This window comes from Vipera berus, assembly GCF_964194415.1.
Source record: "Vipera berus genome assembly, chromosome: 5".
NCBI lineage: Eukaryota > Metazoa > Chordata > Lepidosauria > Squamata > Viperidae > Vipera > Vipera berus.
In genome coordinates this window covers 75,037,939-75,058,871 of record NC_138207.1, presented here as the reverse complement: position 1 = coordinate 75,058,871, position 20,933 = coordinate 75,037,939, and the positions used below count along the sequence as shown (strand labels likewise).

The 20,933-nt window shown below is 42.2% G+C and overlaps 1 protein-coding gene across 2 annotated transcripts; it reads left to right on the top strand.

Moving 5' to 3' along the window:
• The first annotated feature begins 3,881 nt into the window (after nucleotides 1–3,881).
• Nucleotides 3,882–19,899, top strand: LOC308669225 (interferon-induced protein with tetratricopeptide repeats 5-like). 2 transcript variants are annotated; one of them, XM_081329822.1, is made up of 3 exons: nucleotides 3,882–4,222; nucleotides 9,222–9,351; nucleotides 14,134–19,899. In XM_081329822.1, the coding sequence occupies exons 2-3, from the start codon at nucleotides 9,347–9,349 to the stop codon at nucleotides 15,581–15,583; spliced, it is 1,455 nt and encodes a 484-aa protein (XP_081185948.1). In that variant the 5' UTR covers nucleotides 3,882–4,222; nucleotides 9,222–9,346; the 3' UTR covers nucleotides 15,584–19,899. The 2 variants fall into 2 exon arrangements, with proteins under 2 accessions (XP_081185948.1, XP_081185949.1); XM_081329823.1 differs by having other exon boundaries at nucleotides 9,043–9,351.
• The last annotated feature ends 1,034 nt before the right edge of the window (nucleotides 19,900–20,933 follow it).

Here is a 20,933-nt window from a genome sequence, read left to right as displayed (position 1 = left end):
CCTTCCTGTCCTCTACCATCTTCTGGAGTCCATTTAAGCTCATGCCTACTGCTTCAGTGACTCCATCCAGCCACCTCATTCTCTGTCGTCCCCTTCTTCTCTTGCCCTCAATCTTTCCCAGCATTAGGCTCTTCTCCAGTGAGTCCTTCCTTCTCATCAGGTGGCCAAAGTATTTGAGTTTTAGCTTCAGGATCTGGCCTTCTAAAGAGCAGTCAGGGTTGATCTCCTCTAGGACTGACCGGTTTGATCACCTTGCAGTCCAAGGGACTCACAGGAGTCTTCTCCAGCACCACAGTTCAAAGGCCTCAATTCTTTGGCGCTCAGCCTTTTTTATGGTCCAACTTTCACATCCATACATTGCAACTGGGAAGACCATAGCCTTGACTATACGCACTTTTGTTGACAGGGTGATATCTCTGCTTTTTAGTGTGCTGTCTAGATTTGCCATGGCTTTCCTCCCAAGGAGCAAGCGTCTTTTAATTTCTTGGCTACAGTCCCCATCTGCAATACGCACTTTTGTTGACAGGGTGATGTCTCTGCTTTTTAGTGTGCTGTCTAGATTTGTCATGGCTTTCCTCCCGAGGAGCAAGCGTCTTTTAATTTCTTGGCTACAGTCCCCATCTGCAGTGATCTTGGAGCCCAGGAAAATAAAATCTGTCACTACCTCCATTTCTTCCCCATCTATTTGCCAGGAATTGAGAGGGCCAGATGCCATGATCTTGGTTTTCTTAATGTTAAGTTTCAACCCAACTTTTGCACTCCCCTTCTTCACCCGCAACAAGAGGCTCTTTAGTTCTTCACTTTCTGCCATTAGAGTGGTATCATCTGCATATCTTAGGTTATTGATATTTCTTCCGGCAATCTTAATTCCAACTTTTGATTCATCTAGCCCTGCCTTTCTCATGATGTTCTCTGCATATAAGTTAAATAGGCAGGGTGACAGTAGACAGCCTTGCCAGACTCCTTTCCCAATTTTGAACCAATCAGTGGTTCCGTGTCCAGTTCTCAGTGTTGCTTCTTGGCCCACATATAGGTTTCTCAAGAGACAAATAAGATGGTCTGGTACGCCCATCTCTTTAAGGACTTGCCACAGTTTGTTATGATCCACACAATCAAAGGCTTTAGCATAGTCAATGAAGCAGAAGTAGATGTTTTTCTGGAACTCTCTAGCTTTCTCCATGATCCAGCGTATGTTGGCAATTTGATCTCTAGTTCCTCTGCCTCTTAAAAATCCTGCCTGTACTTCTGGTAGTTCTCTATCCACATACTGCTGAAGTCTAGCTTGTAGGATTTTAAGCATGACTTTACTAGCATGAGAAATGAGTGCAATGGTGCGATAGTTTGAACATTCTTTGGCACTGCCTTTGTTTGGAATTGGAATGTAAACTGATCTTTTCCAATCCTGTGGCCACTGTTGAGTTTTCCAAATTTGCTGGCAAATTGAGTGTAGCACTTTTACAGCATCGTCTTTTAAGATTTTGAATAGCTCAGCTGGAATACTGTCACCTCCACTAGCTTTGTTGTTGCTCAGCTTTTCTAAGGCCCACTTCACTTCACATTCTAGGATGTCTGGCTCGAGGTCAGTGGCCACCTCATTGTGATTATCAGGGATGTTAAGCTCATTCTTGTATAGTTCTTCTGTGTAATTTTGCCACCTCTTCTTAATCTCTTCTGCCTCTGTTAGGTCCCTGCCATTTTGGTCCTTTATCATGCCCATTTTTGCATGAAACGTTCCCTTCATCTCTCCAATTTTCTTGAAAAGATCTCTAGTCCTCCCTATTCTATTGTTTTCTTCTATTTCTTTGCACTGTTCATTTACAAAGGCATTCTTATCTCTTCTAGCTATTCTCTGGAATTCTGCATTCAATTGGGCGTATCTTTCTTTTTCTCCCTTGCCTTTCGCTTCCCTCCTTTCCTCAGCTATATGCAAAGCTTCCTCAGACAGCCATTTTGCTTTCTTGCATTTCTTTTTCTTTGGGATGGTTTTGGTTGCTACCTGTTGTACAGTGTCCATAGTTCTTCAGGCACTCTGTCTATCAGATCTAATTCCTTAAATCTATTTGTCACCTCTACTGTATATTCAACAGGGATATGATTTAATTCATACCTGAGTGGCCTAGTGCTTTTCCCTACTTTCTTCAGTTTAAGCCTAAACTTTGCAACGAGAAGCTCATGGTCTGAGCCACAGTCAGCTCCTGGTTTTGTTTTTACTGACTCTACAGAGCTTCTCCATCTTTGGCTGCAGAGCACATAGTCAATCTGATTTCTGTGTTGACTGTGTGGTGATGTCCATGTGTAAAGACGTCTCTTGGGTTGTTGGAAAAGAGTGTTTGCTATGACCATGTATTCTCTTGACAAAATTCTATCAGCCTTTGCCCTGCTTCATTTTGTACTCCAAGGCCAAACTTGCCTGTTATTCCGGTTATCTTTTGGCTTCCTACTTTAGCATTCCAATCCCCCATGATGATAAGAACATCATTTTTTGGTGTTAGTTCTATAAGGTGCTGTAGGGCTTCATAGAACCGGTCAATTTCATCCTCTTCAGCACTGGTGGTTGGGGCATAGACTTGGACTACTGTGATATTGAATGGTTTGCCTTGGATTCGAACTGAGATCATTCTGTCATTTTGAGGATTGTAACCTAGCAGTTCAAAAGCATGTAAAAATGCAAGTAGAAAAATAGGGACCACTACGGTGGGAAGGTAACAGCGTTCCATGCGCCTTTGGCGTCTCGTCATGCCGGCCACATGACCACGGAGACGTCCTCGGACAAGCGCTGGCTCTTCGGCTTTGAAACGGAGATGAGCACCGCCCCCTAGAGTCGGAAACGACTAGCACACATGTGTGGGGGAACCTTTACCTTTACCTTACCTTTATCCCAGTATTGCTTTTCCTACTCTTTTATTGACTATGAAGGCTACTCCATTTCTTCTGAGGGATTCTTGCCCACAGTAGTATACCTGATGGTCATCTGAATTAAATTCACCCATTCCTGTCCATTTTAGTTCGCTGATTCCTAAGATGTCGATGTTCAGTCTTGTCATCTCTTGTTTGACCACGTCCAGCTTTCCTTGATTCATGGATCTTACATTCCAGGTTCCTATGGAGAAAAAATCTTTACAGCATTGGACTTTCCTTTCACCACGACACATCCACAGCTGAGCGTCCTTTTGGCTTTGGCCCAGTCACTTCATTCTTTCTGGCGCTACTAGTACTAGCCCTCTGCTCTTCCCCAGTAGCATACTGGACGCCTTCTGACCTGAGGGGCTCATCTTCCAGCGTCATATCATTTTGCCTTTTGGTACTGTCCATAGGGTTTTCATGGCAAAGATACTGGAGTGGGTTGCCATTTCCTTCTCCAGTGGATCACGTTTTGTCAGAACTCTCTGCTATGACCTTTCCGTCTTGGGTGGCCCTGCACGGCATAGCTCATAGCTTCATTGAATTATGCAAGCCCCTTCGCCACGACAAGGCAGTAATCCATGAAGGGGTGCTAATGTTTATGTGTCTGTTAATGGCTAATTTGTCAGAGTGCCAGGCTTCTAGAAATTCCTTGGTGTTTTTGGACTTTCCTTGGTCTAGGATAGTCATATTTTCCCAATTGAAACTATGCTTAACTCTGTCTTTTATGTTGTGTAATTAATTGGGCTAAAAAAGGGGTGTGGCAAATGTTTCAGAAAGGACCCTCCTTAGTTTCTTGGACTATAATGCAAGGGATGTTAATGTAACCTTACATTAAAGATGGAGCTGCCACACCTGCTTACTTGGAAGAGGCTACAAAAATTCTCAGTTGTGTGTGATATATTACAGTCCTCCATGCGCTTAACACAGAAAAACAAGCATTGTCCATTCCTTCCCGTCAGTTTTACAGAATGTCTTAAACCTGGCAAGATGTATTCACTCATCCTTACTGTTCTTTACTCGGACAAGACAAAGCCTGTGATTCCCCTTAACAGCAATGCAACAGAACCAGAAGAAATGGAAACCGATTCCACTCCAGATTTTACCTTCAGCATGGCAAAGTTTAGTTTCACTTTCCCACAAGCTGCCGATTTCTTAAGTTTCCTTTTTTCTGACCAGGCTGTGTTGATTATTCATCCCTTTAAGAGGAAGAAAAAAACAACAAAAAAAAAAAAACCACCCCAAAGCAGTATTTTTTTTTAGGAAAAAGAAACCCAGTTGCTTTCCCTTCTACACATAATAAGAGACCTGCAATCATGAGGTAAGGAATTAATAACAATGTGGGGAGGGGGAGGAGGAGAAGGTTGCATTTCTGGCTTTGATTGTTCATCACAACAGATACAGAAAAGATACAGGATAACAGAGTTGGAAGGGACCTTGGAGGTCATCTAGTCCAGGGCTTTTCAACCTTTTCACAGATTGTACCACTTTTAGGATATGGCAGTCTTCAAGTACCAACAGTTGCCTAGCAAGGTATCAAAAATTTGATGACCAAAAAAAAGAAAGAAAGAAAAAAGTGATAAAATAATCCTTGACTTAGAGCAGTTCGCTTAGTGATTGTTCGAAGTTAACAACGGCATTGAAAAAAGTGACTTATGACCATTTTTCACACTTATAACTGTTGCAGCATCCCCAGGGTCATGTGATTTACATTCAGATGCTTGGCAACTGATTCATACTTATGATGGTCACAGTGTCCCAGGGTCATGTGATCACCTTTTGCAACTTTTCGACAAGCAAAGTCAATGGCCGGGGGGAGGGCATGGCCAGCTCAACGTTGCTCAGGTCATGGGAGCGCCTATGGGGTGGTGGTGCAGGTGGGGCTGTGGGGGGGATCCATGGGTCTCTGATGGAGGGGTGGGTGGGACTAGGGTAGGTGCCAGGGCTGCGCAGGAGACTCCTGGACACTGGTGTGGGCTTCCTGGAGCCCTGGACAGAGCAGGGCAAGCACCCAGCCCAGCCCTCGAGCTCCCAGAGCACCAGAACCTGCAGTCCAACCCTACTTTCCCGAGGGGATGTCTGGTTGTGCTTAACTCCTTGTCAAGGCTGCTGCTGCCACCAGTCACTTGCACGGGTCCATTAGGCCGCTGCCCAGAGATGCAGGCCCACACAGCACGAAGGAGATGCGGTTGGCTAGGAAGCACCACGTAAAGGTGGTAGAACACGCCCAGGGTCAGCAGGCAAGAGGCCAGCCTGAGTGGAGAAAGCCGGATCCCCATCAGTGTCATGTCCGCCCATGCCCAGCAGAGATGGGGAGGCATGCAATCCTAGCTGGGACTGGGGGGCCATGGCGCCAATGGGGATCCAGCTTTTCCCGCTTTGGGTGGCCTTTGGCTTGCTGAGTGTGGGCATGCTCTACCAACTCTACTTGAGCTTGGTAGATGGCTGCTTCGCCTTCTTTGTACTGGCCGGGGCTGCTGCTAATGGCGGTGGTGACCGAATGTGTGAGCTGCTGGCGGGGGCCCGATGCAGGGCCAAGATGTGTCAGGTGTGCAAAGGGAACAGGCACCATGTGTGGGCCAAGGGAAATAACTGGGGGGGGGCAAGGAGATGACCAGCAATGACCTGCTCTCCAATCACAAGCAAAAACAGATGGGATGGAGTAAGTGTGTCCAACAGTCTGCATCATGTGCCTCCCCATTCCCCTACTCTGCCTGCTGCTGGAGGGCTGGCCCAGTATTGGCAGCAGTCTGTGGAGCCCCAGAATGCACTGGTCAAGAGGCCAGCAGGCTGTGGTTGCTGATGGACACTATCACCCCCCGTGCATTCACTGGCCTGTGTGTGCGGGAGCCGATGGTGTCAGGCAGCAGTCACCCCAGCCCCTGCCTTGTCTTGCCCTGTGGCAGTGGCACCCATGCCCTGCCCCATGCCTCACCCCGCAGGACAAGCCTCCTACCCATCACCCCACCCTGGATCTCCCCCAACCCTGCCCAGCCCACATAGGCAGCCCCCCCATAAGCAACATCGAGGTGGCCATGCCCACTCGGGCCACCCCCACCCAGTCTACCATGACCACTGCAGCCACGCCCACCCAGTGGGACACACCCACAATGCTGATGCGGCCCTGGCACTTTGCAATAAATAAGTGGGTTTTGGGTTGCGGTTTGGGCACTCGGTCTCTAAAAGGTTTGCCATCACTGCCCTATACCATTTCTTACAAGTGGCTGTCCAATCTCTTTTTGAAAGCCTCCCAATGATGAAGCACCCACAACTTCTGAAGGCAAGCTGTTCCACTGGTTGTTTACATTGTCAAAAAATTTCTCCTTATTTCTATGTTGACTCTCCCTTTGATCAGTTTCTATCCATTTTTGTTGAGATTCATCTGGTTCTTGAGCCTATCATCTAGGGTGTTGGTTATTCCTGCCAGTTTAATATCATCTGCAAATTTTATAAGTTCCCTTTCTATTCCCTCATCTAAGTCATTTATGAAGATATGGGAGAGAACTGGGCCTAAGATGGAAACTTGTGATATCCCACTGCTTATTTCCCTCCATGTAGATATAGTACCATTAAGGACTACCTGTTGAGTACAGTTTGTCAGCCAGTTACAAATCCATCTGGTGACGATGATGTCTATCCCACATTTTTCTAGCTTACCAAGGTTGTGGTCTACTTTGTTGAATGCCTTGCTGAAGTTGAAGTATACAATGTCCACAGCATTTCGCTGGTCTACTAATTTAGTCACTTTGTCAAAGAATGAAATAAGATTGGTTTGGCATCATCTGCTTTTAACAAACCTGTGCTCGCTTCTAGTTATAATTTTATTTGTTCCTAGATGTTTGCAGATCTGTTTTTTGATTATCTTTTCCAGCACCTCCCCATGATGTTAGGCTGATTGGTCTGTAGTTTCAGCCTTACCTGAGGCTCCAGGCAGCTACTAGTGCTTTGGCCTTCCAACCTATTGCATCATCATTCTTTAAAATGCAACATCATCAATCCCAAAACTGTGGTGACCAAAACTGGATACAGTATTCCAATTGTTGTTTTTACCAAGGCCTTATAAAGCAATACTATCACCTCACATGATTTTGATTCTATCCCTCTGTAAATGCAGCCTAGAATTGCATTGGCTTTATTAGCGGCTGAAGTACACTGCTAGCTCATTTAACTGATTGTCCACTAGGACTCTAAGATCCCTCTCACAATTAGTACTGTTGAGCTAGGTTTCACCTAATCTGTACCTATACATTTGGTTTTTCTTGTCTAAGTTTAAAACCTTACTTACCTCTACAATGAATTTCATTTTGTTAGATAAGGCCCATGTCTGTTGAGATCCATCTGGATCTTGAGCCTATCTTCTGGGGTGTTGGTATTCCTGCCAGCTTGATGTTGTCTGCAGATTTCATGAGTTCCTCATCTATCCCTTCATCCAAATTGTTGATGAAGATGTTGAAGAGCACTGGGTTTAATACAGAACCTTGGGGATACCCCACTGCTTACTTCCCTCATGCAAATGTAGTTTCACTAAGGTTTATATATTGAGTGCAGTTTGTCATCCAGTTATAAGCCCATCTGGTGGTGATGCTGTCTATCCCACATTTTTATAGCATACCAAGATGTAGGTTGCGGTCTTCTTTGTTAAATGCCTTACTGAATTCCAAATATACTATGTTGACAAGCATTTTGCTGGTCCACTAATTGAGTCACTTTGTCAAAGAATGAGATGAGTTTGTTTTCCATGACCTGTTTTTTGACAAACCTATGTTGGCTTCTGGTTATAAATTTGCTTTCTTCTAAGTGTTGCTTGAACACTGGGCACTATCTAACAAAATGAAATTCAACTGTGAAAAAAGTAAGGTTCTACATTTAGGCAGGAAAAATCAAATGCACAGGTATAGTATAGGTGGTACCTTGCTCGATAGTAGTAACTGTGAGAGAGATCTCAGAGTCCTAGTGAACAATCACTTCAATATGAGCCAGCAGTGTGCTGCAGCTGCCAAAAAAGCCAGCACAGTGCTAGGCTGCATTAACAGAGGGATAGAATCAAGATCACATGAAGTACTAATACCACTTTACAATGCCTTGGTAAGGCCACACCTGGAATACTGCATCCAGTTTTGGTCACCACGATGTAAAAAAGATGTCGAGACTCTAGAAAGAGTACAGAGAAGAGCAACAAAGATGATTGGGGGACTGGAGGCTAAAACATACAGGGAACGGTTGCTGGAATTGGGTATGTGTAGTTTAATGAAGAGAAGGGTGAGGGGTGACATGATAGCAGTGTTCCAATATCTCAGGGGCCGCCACAAAGAAGAGGGAGCCAAGCTATTCTCCAAAGCACCTGAAAGCAGGACAAGAAGCAATGGATGGAAACTAGTCAAGGAGAGAAGCAACCTAGAACTAAGGAGAAACTTCCTGACAGTTAGAACAACTAACCAGTGGAACAACCTGCCTCCAGAAGTGGTGAATGCTCCAACACTGGAAGTTTTTAAGAAGAGACTGGACAGCCATTTGTCAGAAATGGTATAGGGTTTCCTGCCTTAGCAGGGGGTTGGACTAGATGACCTCCAAGGTCCCTTCCAACTACTTCTTCTTCTTCTTCTTCTTCTTCTTCTTCTTCTTCTTCTTCTTCTTCTTCTTCTTCTTCTTCTTATTATTATTATTATTATTATTATTATTATTACAGTATTAGTGTATCAATTAAGTGTTTTTAATTTTTCAAACTTATATAGCCACTTGAAACACGTGCTTTTTGGGTATCTTACAAGTATTGGATAAGGGCCAGAAAGACTGGCTTAAAATCTAACCTTAAGACATGGGACGTCATTTAAGAGTCACAATCTACCTCCCAGGGGCTGCTGGGGGGGGGGGGAATGTAGGAGAGAGAATTGCTTGGAAGAAAAACAGGATAGAAATGTAAAATTTCTGGAGCCGACCAAAAAAGGTTAGATTGTGCACCTCCAAAAAATCCCCCACCTTCGGTCATATTCCCAGGTGTGCGATGCAATGCAGTCCCCCGTGTATTTAACACAAAAAAACCGCAAGCAGCGTCTATTCCTTCCCGTCAGTTTTATGTAGCGTCGTGTGTTAATCTTAACAAGATTTATTCGTCAATCTTGACCGTTGTTTACCCCAAACAAGTAAAGGCCAGCCTGCCCTGCATGTGAACCACCTCATCAGCGATTAACAACGGAATCAGAAAAAAATGGGAATCGATTCCGCTCCAGACTTTACTTTCAGCAGGGCAAAGTTTAGTTTCGGTTCTCCCAAGATCACTGGATCTCCCGTTTCGTTTGTTTGTTTGTTTTTTTTCTGATCAGACGGGAGGCCGTGCGGAGCAACTGACCATCTTCTCTCTAGAATTTAAAGAAAGCCTTGATAGTCGTCCCTTAGGAAAGGAGATTCAATCGTTTTCACTCCCACGCCTGATAGTAACACTGCAATCATGAGGTAAGGAAACTGATAATAATAGAGGGACCTTGTTGTTGTTGTTGAGGGTTGTATGTTGCATTTCTATCTTTGATTGCTCATCCCCATTTGGTCTTGTGGCTTCAAGTCGAATGATTTCTTAACCTGAGCGGGTTTTTTCAATGTCAAAAGTTGTTCCATCGTGGGGAGGTTTCTGTGGCGCTTGGATTGCGGTTCCAAATGAGCGGCCTCTAAAAGATCAGGGTGGCTTACAAGCCGCTTTCTTTTCGTTTTTTATCTCTGCAAGGTATGCTGAGTTGGGAGAGAATGGACTCGTCCATCCTGTTAGGGCTTTTCTAATAAGGTACGGAACACAGACACAAGGTCTGTCATTGGTTTTTCCCACACCCAACTGTGGGAAGTCAGCCACCCCCACCACTAAAGAAATATTTTGGGGAATATTAAAAGGCAGAATATTATATTTCCCCAAAGGATCTTAAAGGCAGAAAACCCCTCCCCCCAAGTCTGCCCCAAACAGAAACCAGGTCCGCAGAAATCAGATGTGATAATCTTGTCAGAAAGATTGGAGCCTGGAAGTTTGGATTAAAAAAGACAAAGATCCCTACAACAATCCCTCACACCAAAAAAAATCTAAAACACAGGACATAGTCATCAGCCACAGCCCCAGGGAAGCAGGATATGACCCTTGGGACATAATAGGATTAACCCACCACCATCAGAATACCAGAATACCAGAAAGGCACACTCAAAGGCACACACACACAGGAACAACTCCAAACAAAAGTTCAAGAAGGTATAAAAACGCACCACTCCAGGCATGTCAAACTGCCGGCGGGCCATATGCATCACGCCAAAACTGCACCCATCCCATTGCTAGCACTTGGGAAAAAGTCCCAATATGTTGCATGATGTCATGTGATGTCATGAATCTGACATGCTTGCACCACTCCATACTACATGTCAGTTTTCCCAGTGCCAACTTTCTGTCTGGTTCAATAAACTGCAACCTTCTTTGTAAAGTAGTCTCCATTTTGTTTATTCCTGGCTTGGACTGGATCCTGACGAAGATTATTTTTCTACATAACTCTACAAAATTAAGCTCCTGTTTGTTCTGCCATCTCCCTACTCCTATGCGTTCACAACTCTTTCTATTACTTGATCTATAAATTTCTTGTCTATGTTTTAGTTGTATGTACCTATTCCTAAAGTTTGTAGCACTGTTTTCTTACCATAACTATTTCTTAGCCCTTTAAATAATTCCTTTTCCCTCAGTCTACAGCTCTTAGACCCAGTCTCAGTCCATTTGAAAACCCTTTTCACTCCTTTATGGACTTGAAAGTAGGCTTTTCTGCTCTCCCCCATCACTCACATTCTCTTTCTGGAGCTGGTTTCTAGAGACCTTTTTCTGTCTCTCTGCCTGCCTGTCTGCTGGTCTGTGTGTCTGTCTGTCTGTCTGTCTGTCTGTCTGTCTCTCTCTCTCTCTCTCTCTCTCTCTCCACCTATCCATCCACCCACCCATCCATATATCTATATCCAGCTATCCAGTCACCTGTCCGTCCATCCATCCATCCAGCTATCTAGTCATCTAACCATCTACCTATCATCCATTATCCAGCTATCATCCGTCTCTATCAGTCTCTCTCTGTCTATATGTATATCATCTCCATCCATCCATCCTCTCTCCCTCCCCCTCCTCTCTCTCTGAGGTTTGCCTGGGGGGGGGGGTTCCAGAAAGAAGAGAGCCTTCTCTGCTGTTGCCCTTGTCCTCTAGAACACTGCCCCACACCCTGTGAGATGGGCCCCTACTCTCCTGGCCTTCCAAAAAGGTGTAAAAACATGGCTCTGCAGCCTTGCTTGGGGTTCACATAGGAACATGCAATGGGATTGGCTAGTGCCCTGAAAATCATCTTCACTTAATTAACTTTATATATTGTTTTTATGGTTATATATTTCTTTTTTTATTATATATTTTATTTTTATTCTTTACATACATATGTTAATTTTCCAAACAACGTGTGAACTGAGTTTATAATTCATTAATACATATACAAATTTTACTCTTTGGTTCTTTTTTCCAACCATTTATAAAATAAGTTCCAGCTTTCATAATATTCTGTTTCTTCTTTGTCTTTTAGTCTCATAGTTAGTCTGTCCATCTCTGCGCATTCCAATATCTTCTTTATTAGCTCTTCTTCTGATGGTACTTGTTCATTTTTCCAGCATTGTGCATAGCTTATTCTTGCTGCGGTTATGATATGTAGAACCAAGTATGTATTTTGTTTATCAGTCTTTTCTGGTAATATACCTAATAAAAATAATTCGGGATTAAATGCTACATGTTCTCCTAGTATATTTTCTAGCCAAATATGTATTTTTCTCCAATAGGCTTTAACTTTATCACATATGTACCTATATTGTGTTTACATTTCCAACATTTGCCTGATACATTTTTAAACATTTTTGCTAATCTAGCTGGAGGTAAATGCCATCTATAAAACATTTTATACAGATTTTCTTTATATGCAGTTGACATGTCAATTTATAATTTCTCTCCCATAGTTTTTGCCATTCTTCCAACTCTATAGTATAACCAAAATTGTCCACCCATCTTGTCATTGTCCCTTTAATTTGTTCACTTTCCATCTCTAAAGTTAACAAAAAGTTATATAATTTTTTTCTCATCAGATGTTAATAATATCTTATCAAACACATTTTGTTCTTTATAAAATCCATACATTTTCATATCTTTTTCATATCTATTTTGTATTTGTAAACATACCCACCATGACATGTTGATACCCTGATATTTCAGTTCTTGCTTTGATTTCAATGTCCCATCAATATTTAAAATATCTTTATATGTCCACATTTTTTCAAAATCTAACAAGTTTACATGTGAAAAAGCTTCAATTGTTGATAACCACCCTGGAATTTTTACATATATTTTCATTTTTCATTTTCATTTTGGAGAGGAATGTATGGTGATTAAAGCCATTTAATATTTTAAAAGAAGGGAAAATAGTACAAACTTGGTTTCAGTATGGTCAGATACAAGCTAGATGGAAAGAAGATCAGAAAATTGGTATTATAACAACAGATGAAAATTTGGTAAAACAAATTAGAGATCAAAGTCAAGCGCACATAAGAAGGATGTATAATGCATTGATAAAATTAGAGTCAGAAACGGAACTTGTCAAAGATTGTATGATAAAATGGGCCCAGAATATTCAAGAGCCAATAACGATGGATGTTTGGGGAAAAATTTGGGCCAGAAATGTAAAATTTACTCAGGCTCAAAATTTAAGAGAGAATTTTTATAAAATGTTTTATAGGTGGCACTTAGATCCTAAAAAATTAGCATGTATGTATCCAAATTATCAGCCTAAATGTTGGAGGTGTGGTTGTGAGGATGCAACCTATTACCACATGTGGTGGACTTGTAAAAAAGTCAAAGCTTTTTGGATTAAAATTTGGTGGAATATGCAGAAGATATTTAAGAAAAAGATAAGGTTTACTCCACAGTTATTCTTATTGGGTATTATTACTGATTGTACTGTTGTAGAAACTAAGTTGATGTTGAATTTAATAACGGCAGCAAGACTTTTGGTTTCGCAATATTGGAAGGAGGAACTGCCTACTATAGAAGAGTGGACTTTAAAAGTTTCAAACTTGGCAGAAATGGCAAAAATTTCAACATACCTGAAAGAACAATCGCAACAGAGATATATTTTGGAATGGAGAAGATGGATTGAATATATTCAGAATAAATATGGGACTAAAAAATTTCATTTAGCATATGAATGAATATTAGAATTATCAGATGTATTATTATTTACCTATGTATAAGGGGAGTTAAAGTGCGATAGGATTTAAAGTGTATTCACAGTTGGTTAGCATATTTTAGTTTAAGCTTGTTGGAGGCAATACCCTGCTTTCAGCTCTGGGAAGTGGGGGGGGAGGGGGGAAGTGGGGGGAGGGGGAGGGATGGAGTATACTTAAAATGTACTGTAAAATTTTTCAATAAAAAAATAATTCTGTATTAATAAGTCAAATTAAAGTGTTCTTCTTTAATTCTAAACTATCTTTGAGTTTTCTCCCCTTTTTAAATAATTAGAAACAAAAGCATTTTCTGATGGGAAGGATTGTTGTAGTTAATCTATCTGGACCTTTAGTCCATTTGTGACTTTCCAAAATCAAAGTTGTAATAATCTTTTGCTGTTTATTTCCCAAATGTGCATTTTAAAAAAGTTTTTAAACTTGTATTTAAAAGTTGTTCCACTAAGGATTGAAGGAAACTTACCTGGTACTTTTAGATTTGTTGAACCAGAGGTTCCTACAAGCTAAAAAGCAGTTAACAAGCAATTCCCAAAAGTGTTTAGAAAAATAAGAATGCATATCTAATGTCTTTAAAGGTACAGACTGGGTTTGAAAAAGATGGCTTGTCTCCCAGTGCTCTAAATAGTTAGAGATTGCTGTTTTGCAGTCTCCTTATTAGACGAGCATCTGTCCAGAGCATTTTGTGAATAATCTCCAGTGCTCTCCTTTTCTCCTTTTCAGCTCTTTATTTCACTTCATTAAAAACACAGGCATACAGTATTCAGAATACTATTTCTTTGCTAAAAAATTTTTTTACTGCAACTACTACTAATTCCTACCTGTATTCAAGCAATATTTAAAAAGTACAAAAATGCATCGCTTAAGTTTTTTTTTTAAAAAAAAACCCTCCCCTTATCACTGATGATAGGACTATTTCTTATTGCCACAATGTAAATGTCTCTCATTCTCTTTCCTTTTGTCCTGCAGTCTCTTCTCCCAGGAAGATTTAAAGGAGATTCTCCAACAGTTTGAATGCCATTTTACATGGATGTTGCAGAAAGAGCATATTGATCCTGATGAATTGGAGGAAAGAATTGCTGAGCAGATCCGGTTCTTAATCAATAAATCCAAAGTTCTAAATTACAACCTTCTTGCCTATGTGAAATTCCTGAACGACAAGAAGGAAGAAGCACTGGAAAACTTACAGAAAGCTGAAGAGACTGTGCCCATAGAGTACCCTGGGGATGTTGAAAAGAGAAGCCTGGTTACATGGGGCAACTCTGCCTGGCTGCATTACCATATGGGCAATCTCACCGAATCCCAAGCCTATGTGAAGAAGGTAGAAAACGTCTGCAAGCAACTTGGAAGTGCGTCTCCTTATAAGATGGAGCTCCCACAGATCAACTGTGAAAAGGGTTGGGCGCTTCTAAAATTTGGAGGCAGGTATTATGAAAAGGCCAAGGAGAGCTTTGAAAAAGCACTGGAAGAAGAACCAGAAAACCCAGAATTTAACTCAGGCTATGCAATCACAGTATACCGCCTGGAAGATTATTATGCAAAAAAACATTCAGGAATAGGCTCTTCATTGGAACCTTTGAGGCTTGCAGTAAAACTGAATCCCAACGACGTATTTGTGACTCCTCTTCTTGCATTAAAGTTACAGGAAATAAACAGAGTGAAGGAAGGAGAAAAATACATTGAGGAAGTGCTTAGAAGATATCCTGATGTTCCTTATGTATTAAGGTATGCTGCCAAATTTTACAGAAAGAAAGGAGATGTAGATGCATCACTGCAACATTTGAAGAAAGCACTCAGCTTAACCCCAAACTCTGGGTTTTTGCACCATCAGATTGGGATTTGCTATAGGACACAGTACTTAGCTTTGAAAAAAAAAGGGTCAAAAAACGAATTGCAGTCTGTTCTAAAGCAGTTTGAACTGATTCAACTTTGCATTTTTCATTTCCGGAAAGTAGTGGAGTGTAAAACCAAGTTTGTCTATGCTTATATTGACCTTGCTAACATATATGCAGAACAAGGACAGCTGTGGGAAGCAGATCAAACCTTTCAGAAAGTGTTTGCCATCAGCAACCTAACTTCTGTGGAGAAGCAGCAACTCCATTTTAATTATGGGCGTTTTCAGGAACGTCACAGAAAATCAGAAATGAACGCTATGAAACAGTACCTGGCCGGACTGAAAATTGAAAACACTTCATTTGAACAAAAGAAGTGTGAAAGGAGCTTGAAGCAATTGTTAGATAAGGCAATTAAGAAAGGTACAAAATGTGCTGAGATATTCAAAAGCTTGGGATTCTTCTACCAACACCTTGGATTAAAAGAGAAAGCTATTGAAGCCTACGAAAAAGCCCTGGAAATGGATCCTACGAATGAAGAGTATCTGAGTGCAGTTATGAACTTGAAGCTTTCCTTGGAAAGCTAAATTTCTGTCATTTTTCAAAAGCACATGGTTTCCAAATATTTTTAGCTTTGCATTTCATACCACGTTAAAGACCCAAACAGTTAGCATTTACAGTTGCCTTGAAGTAGAGCACTTACATCTCTTCTATGTGTTTTCTTTGAAATAATTTTTTTGGCAAACAGCACCTCCCACACCTTCCCTTTTATTGTTCAGCCAAGGCATGGCTTTCCTAATGCCTGCTCCTTTGCCTTTGGAGGCGCCCCATTGCATTCCTCTGTCCTGCTCTCTTTTCTTGCCGGTGCTTTCGTGCATCCTGAATATTTCCCAGCTGTGCTTCATTACTATCAACTCCTAGCACAGCTGTGTCTGAGCCTGAGCGTGAGTAGAGGGGCCAGGCTCCTCATCAGACTGTAAGTCTTGGAGCTCCTCAGAGCCTTCCTCTGACTCTAATGTCACTTCAGGCCCTTCCTCCTCATATGAGTCCTCAGACTCAGCTGCTGGATCCACTTGCTGGCAAGGAATCACAACACCTTTCAAGGTCGGTAACATGACCCAGATTGTTGGGGGCAATATGCTGACTCTGTAAACCGCTTAGTCTGTGGTATTGCTATGGTATTGCTAGTGCTATTTCATCTGCTCCAAACCTGGCTTGCTCTGCGTCCGTTAGAAAGGGAAGGGGTCTTTGAATGAGTTAGCTTTGGGCATGGGAGATCACTTAAATCATCAAACTAAAACATCACATAGCCTCATCTGTAGGCATCCTCAGTCTTATTTTTATCCTGCAGTTCTATATTCTGATTGGTTCCCTGGACAAAGATGTTTCAGTACCAGGACAACTGCAGGAGGCCAAGTTGGACTTTCCTGTTGGGACAAAGTAATGGATTACGACACAAGCATAAATATGACTTTGCAACAAAAGCTAAAATTCCCAGAGGATCATTTTCTCTTGAATTACATACCCAGTACATGGAATTTGATAACTATTGATTCTCCATGCTCTTATTATGGCCACAAGACTGATACTGCAGCTTGGAATAGCCACATTCATGCAATGGATTGAAGAGCTGATTATACTTGCTACCTATAAGACTTGGTATGGACAAGTACAATATAATATGGGACTCATTTATGCTAAATATAGTAGGCATGATAGTTATATATGCATAATAGGCATATATGACTTGAATAATAATATACTTGCATTCTTTTAACCTCTTACAGTAATGTTTTTTTCTTTAACAATGTTAACTTATTGCTATCATAATTATCTCTTAAATAACAAGTTTGGTCTTACAGGTCTCTTATGGCCATTAAAATGAAAAATAGGTAAAGGTAAAGGTTCCCCCGCACATGTGTGCTAGTCGTTTCCAACTCTAGGGGCCAGTGCTCATCTCCGTTTCAAAGCCGAAGAGCCAGCGCTTGTCCAAGGACGTCTCCGTGGTCATGTGGCTGGCATGACTAGACGCCAAAGGCGCATGGAACGCTGTTACCTTATTCATTTATTTATTTATTTTTATTTATTTTATTAGACTTACATACCGCCCTTCTCCCGTAGGACCTTCCCACTGTAGTGGTCCCTATTTTTCTACTTGCATTTTTACGTGCTTTTGAACTGCTACGTTGGCAGAAGCTGGGACAAGTAACAGGCGCTCACTGTTACGCGGCACTCGGGATTCGACACTCCAAACTGCCGATCTTCTGATCGACAAGCTCAGCGTCCTAACCCACTGAGCCACCGCGTCCCTTTTAAAATGAAAAATACAACCACTTTTTTCTTTTATCCTGCACAGTAATCTATGAAACATCTAGTTCCGCTGAACAAAAGTAAAATATCCTGGCCTTTGAATTCTTCAAAGAGGCACCTGCAGAAAGTTGGAATTGCTGTAACTAAAAAGTATATAGTCTCAACAACAGCTTTAGGGAAACTCCTGTTTAATTGCTGGGTTGTTCATAAACGAAGATGCTATCACAAATAATTAAGGTAGTTGGCTTCAAGTTCAGTTCAAGTTCGGTTCCCAGTTACTTTATGAATACATCCATGTGGTTTTCTTTGCAACTGAGGAACTGATTTCCCATTGCCTGTCTTGGGATGCTATTTAACTTCTGAGTCTAGCCTATTGCTGAGTTCATAAGCAAAGACACCATCACCACTAATACAAGTATGTACATTTTTATGTATTAATAAATAAATGGGCGAAGACTGGCAGTTAATAGGTAGGCATAGCAAAGCATGAAGAGAACGGCAATTCAGTGTGTGTGTGTGCTTCATGTTACTAGAACAGAATATTCCTAAGGTGAATGACACTAAGTTAAGGCAGTTAAAAAGATGCGCACCTTATACCATGCATGATGCATATTCCATATTCATGGGACAGGTTTAGAATAGATGTTCTTGGCTCTGAATGGCATAATTTTGACTATGATGAACCAGTGTTCTAAATGGATACAACATTCCACTAACCTGGTCTTGAATGAAGGTAAAAAGAAGAGTCCAGAGACCAAACAGTGCATTCTAACTTTGGTGCTGCATTGCTTACCCCGCTGCTGTGAAGTTGCTTCAAAATGTACCTTAGAAGTTCTTGAAGGAAAGAGGTAATGAAACCTGGGCTCCTTTTGTGCAGCCATAATTGTGGGATCTCTCCCACAGGATTAGATACCAACATTGCTCCCCAAACTAGAATAACGACTATTTATTGCTTGGTTTCCTTATTTGTGGCCTGTCTTATTAAGAAATCATGGAGAAGGCCTTTATTTTTCTACCAAAGCCATTAGTTGCTGCAAGGCTGGTTTGCAGGAAAATGATCACAAGGAAGACATGTTCTGATAGATCTGGACAGGGTGTCAGAATCCATTTATATCACATTTCATAAATGTATAGGTAGAACAATGTGCTTATTCTGGGGATTCTGCCATCTCTCCGAAGGGGGGGGGAGAGGATAGACTTAAGGTGATCTTCTAACAACAGGGAACATTTGAACTGGGGGAGGGAGGGGGAGAGACAGATCTGGATTGCATCTTCATTTACAACAGAAAAAGGAAAGCAATAACCATAAAACCAAGGAGAGTTCCCTTTCCCACGGAAGGGCCTGACACCTAAGCAAATGATGAGAGCCTGACCAAATGAATGAGGGGAGGGGCTGAAATGGGAATGCTTTATATAGGATTGAAATGTAACTTTGTTAGATTCCGTCTTGTATTGCCACAATCGATTCCATCCTAGTAAACATTTTCCTTTTGGACTAAACTTGCATCCAAGAGTTCTTATTTCCTAAGATATGGATTGAGGTGGGTCCTGACACAGGGGCTCATTACTCACAAATGGCCAGATCTGTGGTCAGATCAATTGTGGTTTCTTAGCAAAGATTTACATAGTGGCCACTTGTTGACCAGGCTGTTGTAATTTCAGTTGGCAAGTTGCTGTTTCCCTTTCTTACAGGAAAGCTGTAGGGAGGATCCTTGGCGTGTGTATGACATTATACTTCAGGTATCATAAACAAGCTTGTACTCTCTTTTATGAAATTAGTGATTTGGATGTCTCTCCATCCTATGGGCGGTTAAGATTAATGACACAATGGCTCATTTTTCAATACAGCTACCAAACTGTGGTGCTACTTGTGTCTCTTTATTTCCTGATAACTTGAGGTGAAGGAACCAAAGTCTTTCTATGAGGGCTTTTCAACCTTTTCACCCATTGTACCACTTTTAGGATAAGGCAATGTCCAAGTACCACCAGTCGCCCAGCAAGGTGTCGAAAACTTGACCAAAAAAAAAAGAAAAAAATGATAAAGTACAGGTAGTCCTCAATTTACAACAATTCACTTAGTGACTGTTCAAAGTTACAACTGCACTGAAAAAAGGACATGACCATTTTTCACACTTATGACCATTGCAGCATCCCCAGGGTCATGTGATTTACATTCAGATGCTTGGCAACCCATTTATATTTATGATGGTCACTTTGTTCCAGGGTCATGTGATCGCCTTTTGCAACCTTCTGACAAGCAAAGTTAGTGGGGAAACCAGATTCACTTAACAACCATGTTACTAATTTAATTTCTCTCTCTCCCTCCCTCTTTCTCTCCCCTTCTCTCCCTCCCTCTCTTTCTCTCCCACTTTCTCTTTTTCTCTCCATTTCTCTCTTTCCCTCTCTCTATTTCTCCCTTTCTCTCTCCCTCTATTTCCCTCCCTTTCTTTCTCTCTCCCTCTTTCTCTCCCTCTATTTCTTTTTCTTTCTCCCTATCTCTTTCTCCTTTTCTCTCTCCCTTTCTCTCTCTCCCTTTCTCTCTCCCTCTTTCTCTCTCCCATTGTCCCTTCTTTCCTTCCTTCCTTTCTTCCTTCCCTCCCTCTTTGTCCTTTCCTCCTTCCCATTGTCCTTTCCTTCCTTCCTTCCTTCCAAATCCATTTTTACTAAGAACCTGACGCCCACTTAACTCTATGAAGCACCAGAGAAAAGTTGGGGAAGATCTATCAACAATACTTGGAGGTTGCTAGCTCATTTAATAAGCTTTATTCCAGCAATAGAAACACCTCGTATTCACTCAGAGTCGATCCCCACACCCATGGAGGCAGCCCTGCAGTCTGGCTTTCTCTTGCAGAAAGCAAGCTGAAACCGAGCGAGGGAGATTGCAGGAGCGTGAGATTGGCGTTTCTCAGCAATCTCTGGCAATCTCCCTCACTCAGTTTCAGCTTGCTTCCTCTTGCAGCAAGGCAAGCTGAAACCAAGCGAGGGAGCTTGCAGGAGCGTGAGATCGGCGTTTCTCAGCAATCTCTGGCAATCTCCCTCACTCGGTTTCAGCTTGCTTCTTCTTGCAGCAAGGCAAGCTGAAACCGAGTGAGGGAGATTGCAGGAGTGCGAGACCGGGGTGGGACAGCTTCCTTCTGCAGGAGGAGCCAGCAGGCCAGGTGGTGGCCGCAGCAGGCAGGGAGGGCTTCGGCTTCCTGGAGCTGGGAAGAAGGAAGCTGAGCTTGTCCCTGATCCTTGTGCACCGTGGCAGGGCAGCTCCGCCCAGGGCCAGCTGCTTCTTCCCGTGGCTCCCAGCGCACGCCTGGAGGATGCTGCCTCCCATATGCTTGCTCAGCCTTATCTATGCCAAGACAAGGACACCGCGGGGAGAAGTGGAGGGAGAGGAGGGGAAGAAAAGGGAGGAGAGGAGAGGCATGTATATGTGAAAATAGACAGTAAAGCCACTGTTCAGGGTGTCCTGAATACTCCTGGGGAAAGCTGGTGCAGAGGATCATGTATTAGGCCACTGTGAGTATATTGCTTATATTCACTCAGAGTTAGATGTTGGCTGGGCAGATCTGTTAGGATAGGCGTCCTCAACCTTGGCAACTTTAAGTCTTGCGGACTTCAACTCCCAGAATTCCTCAG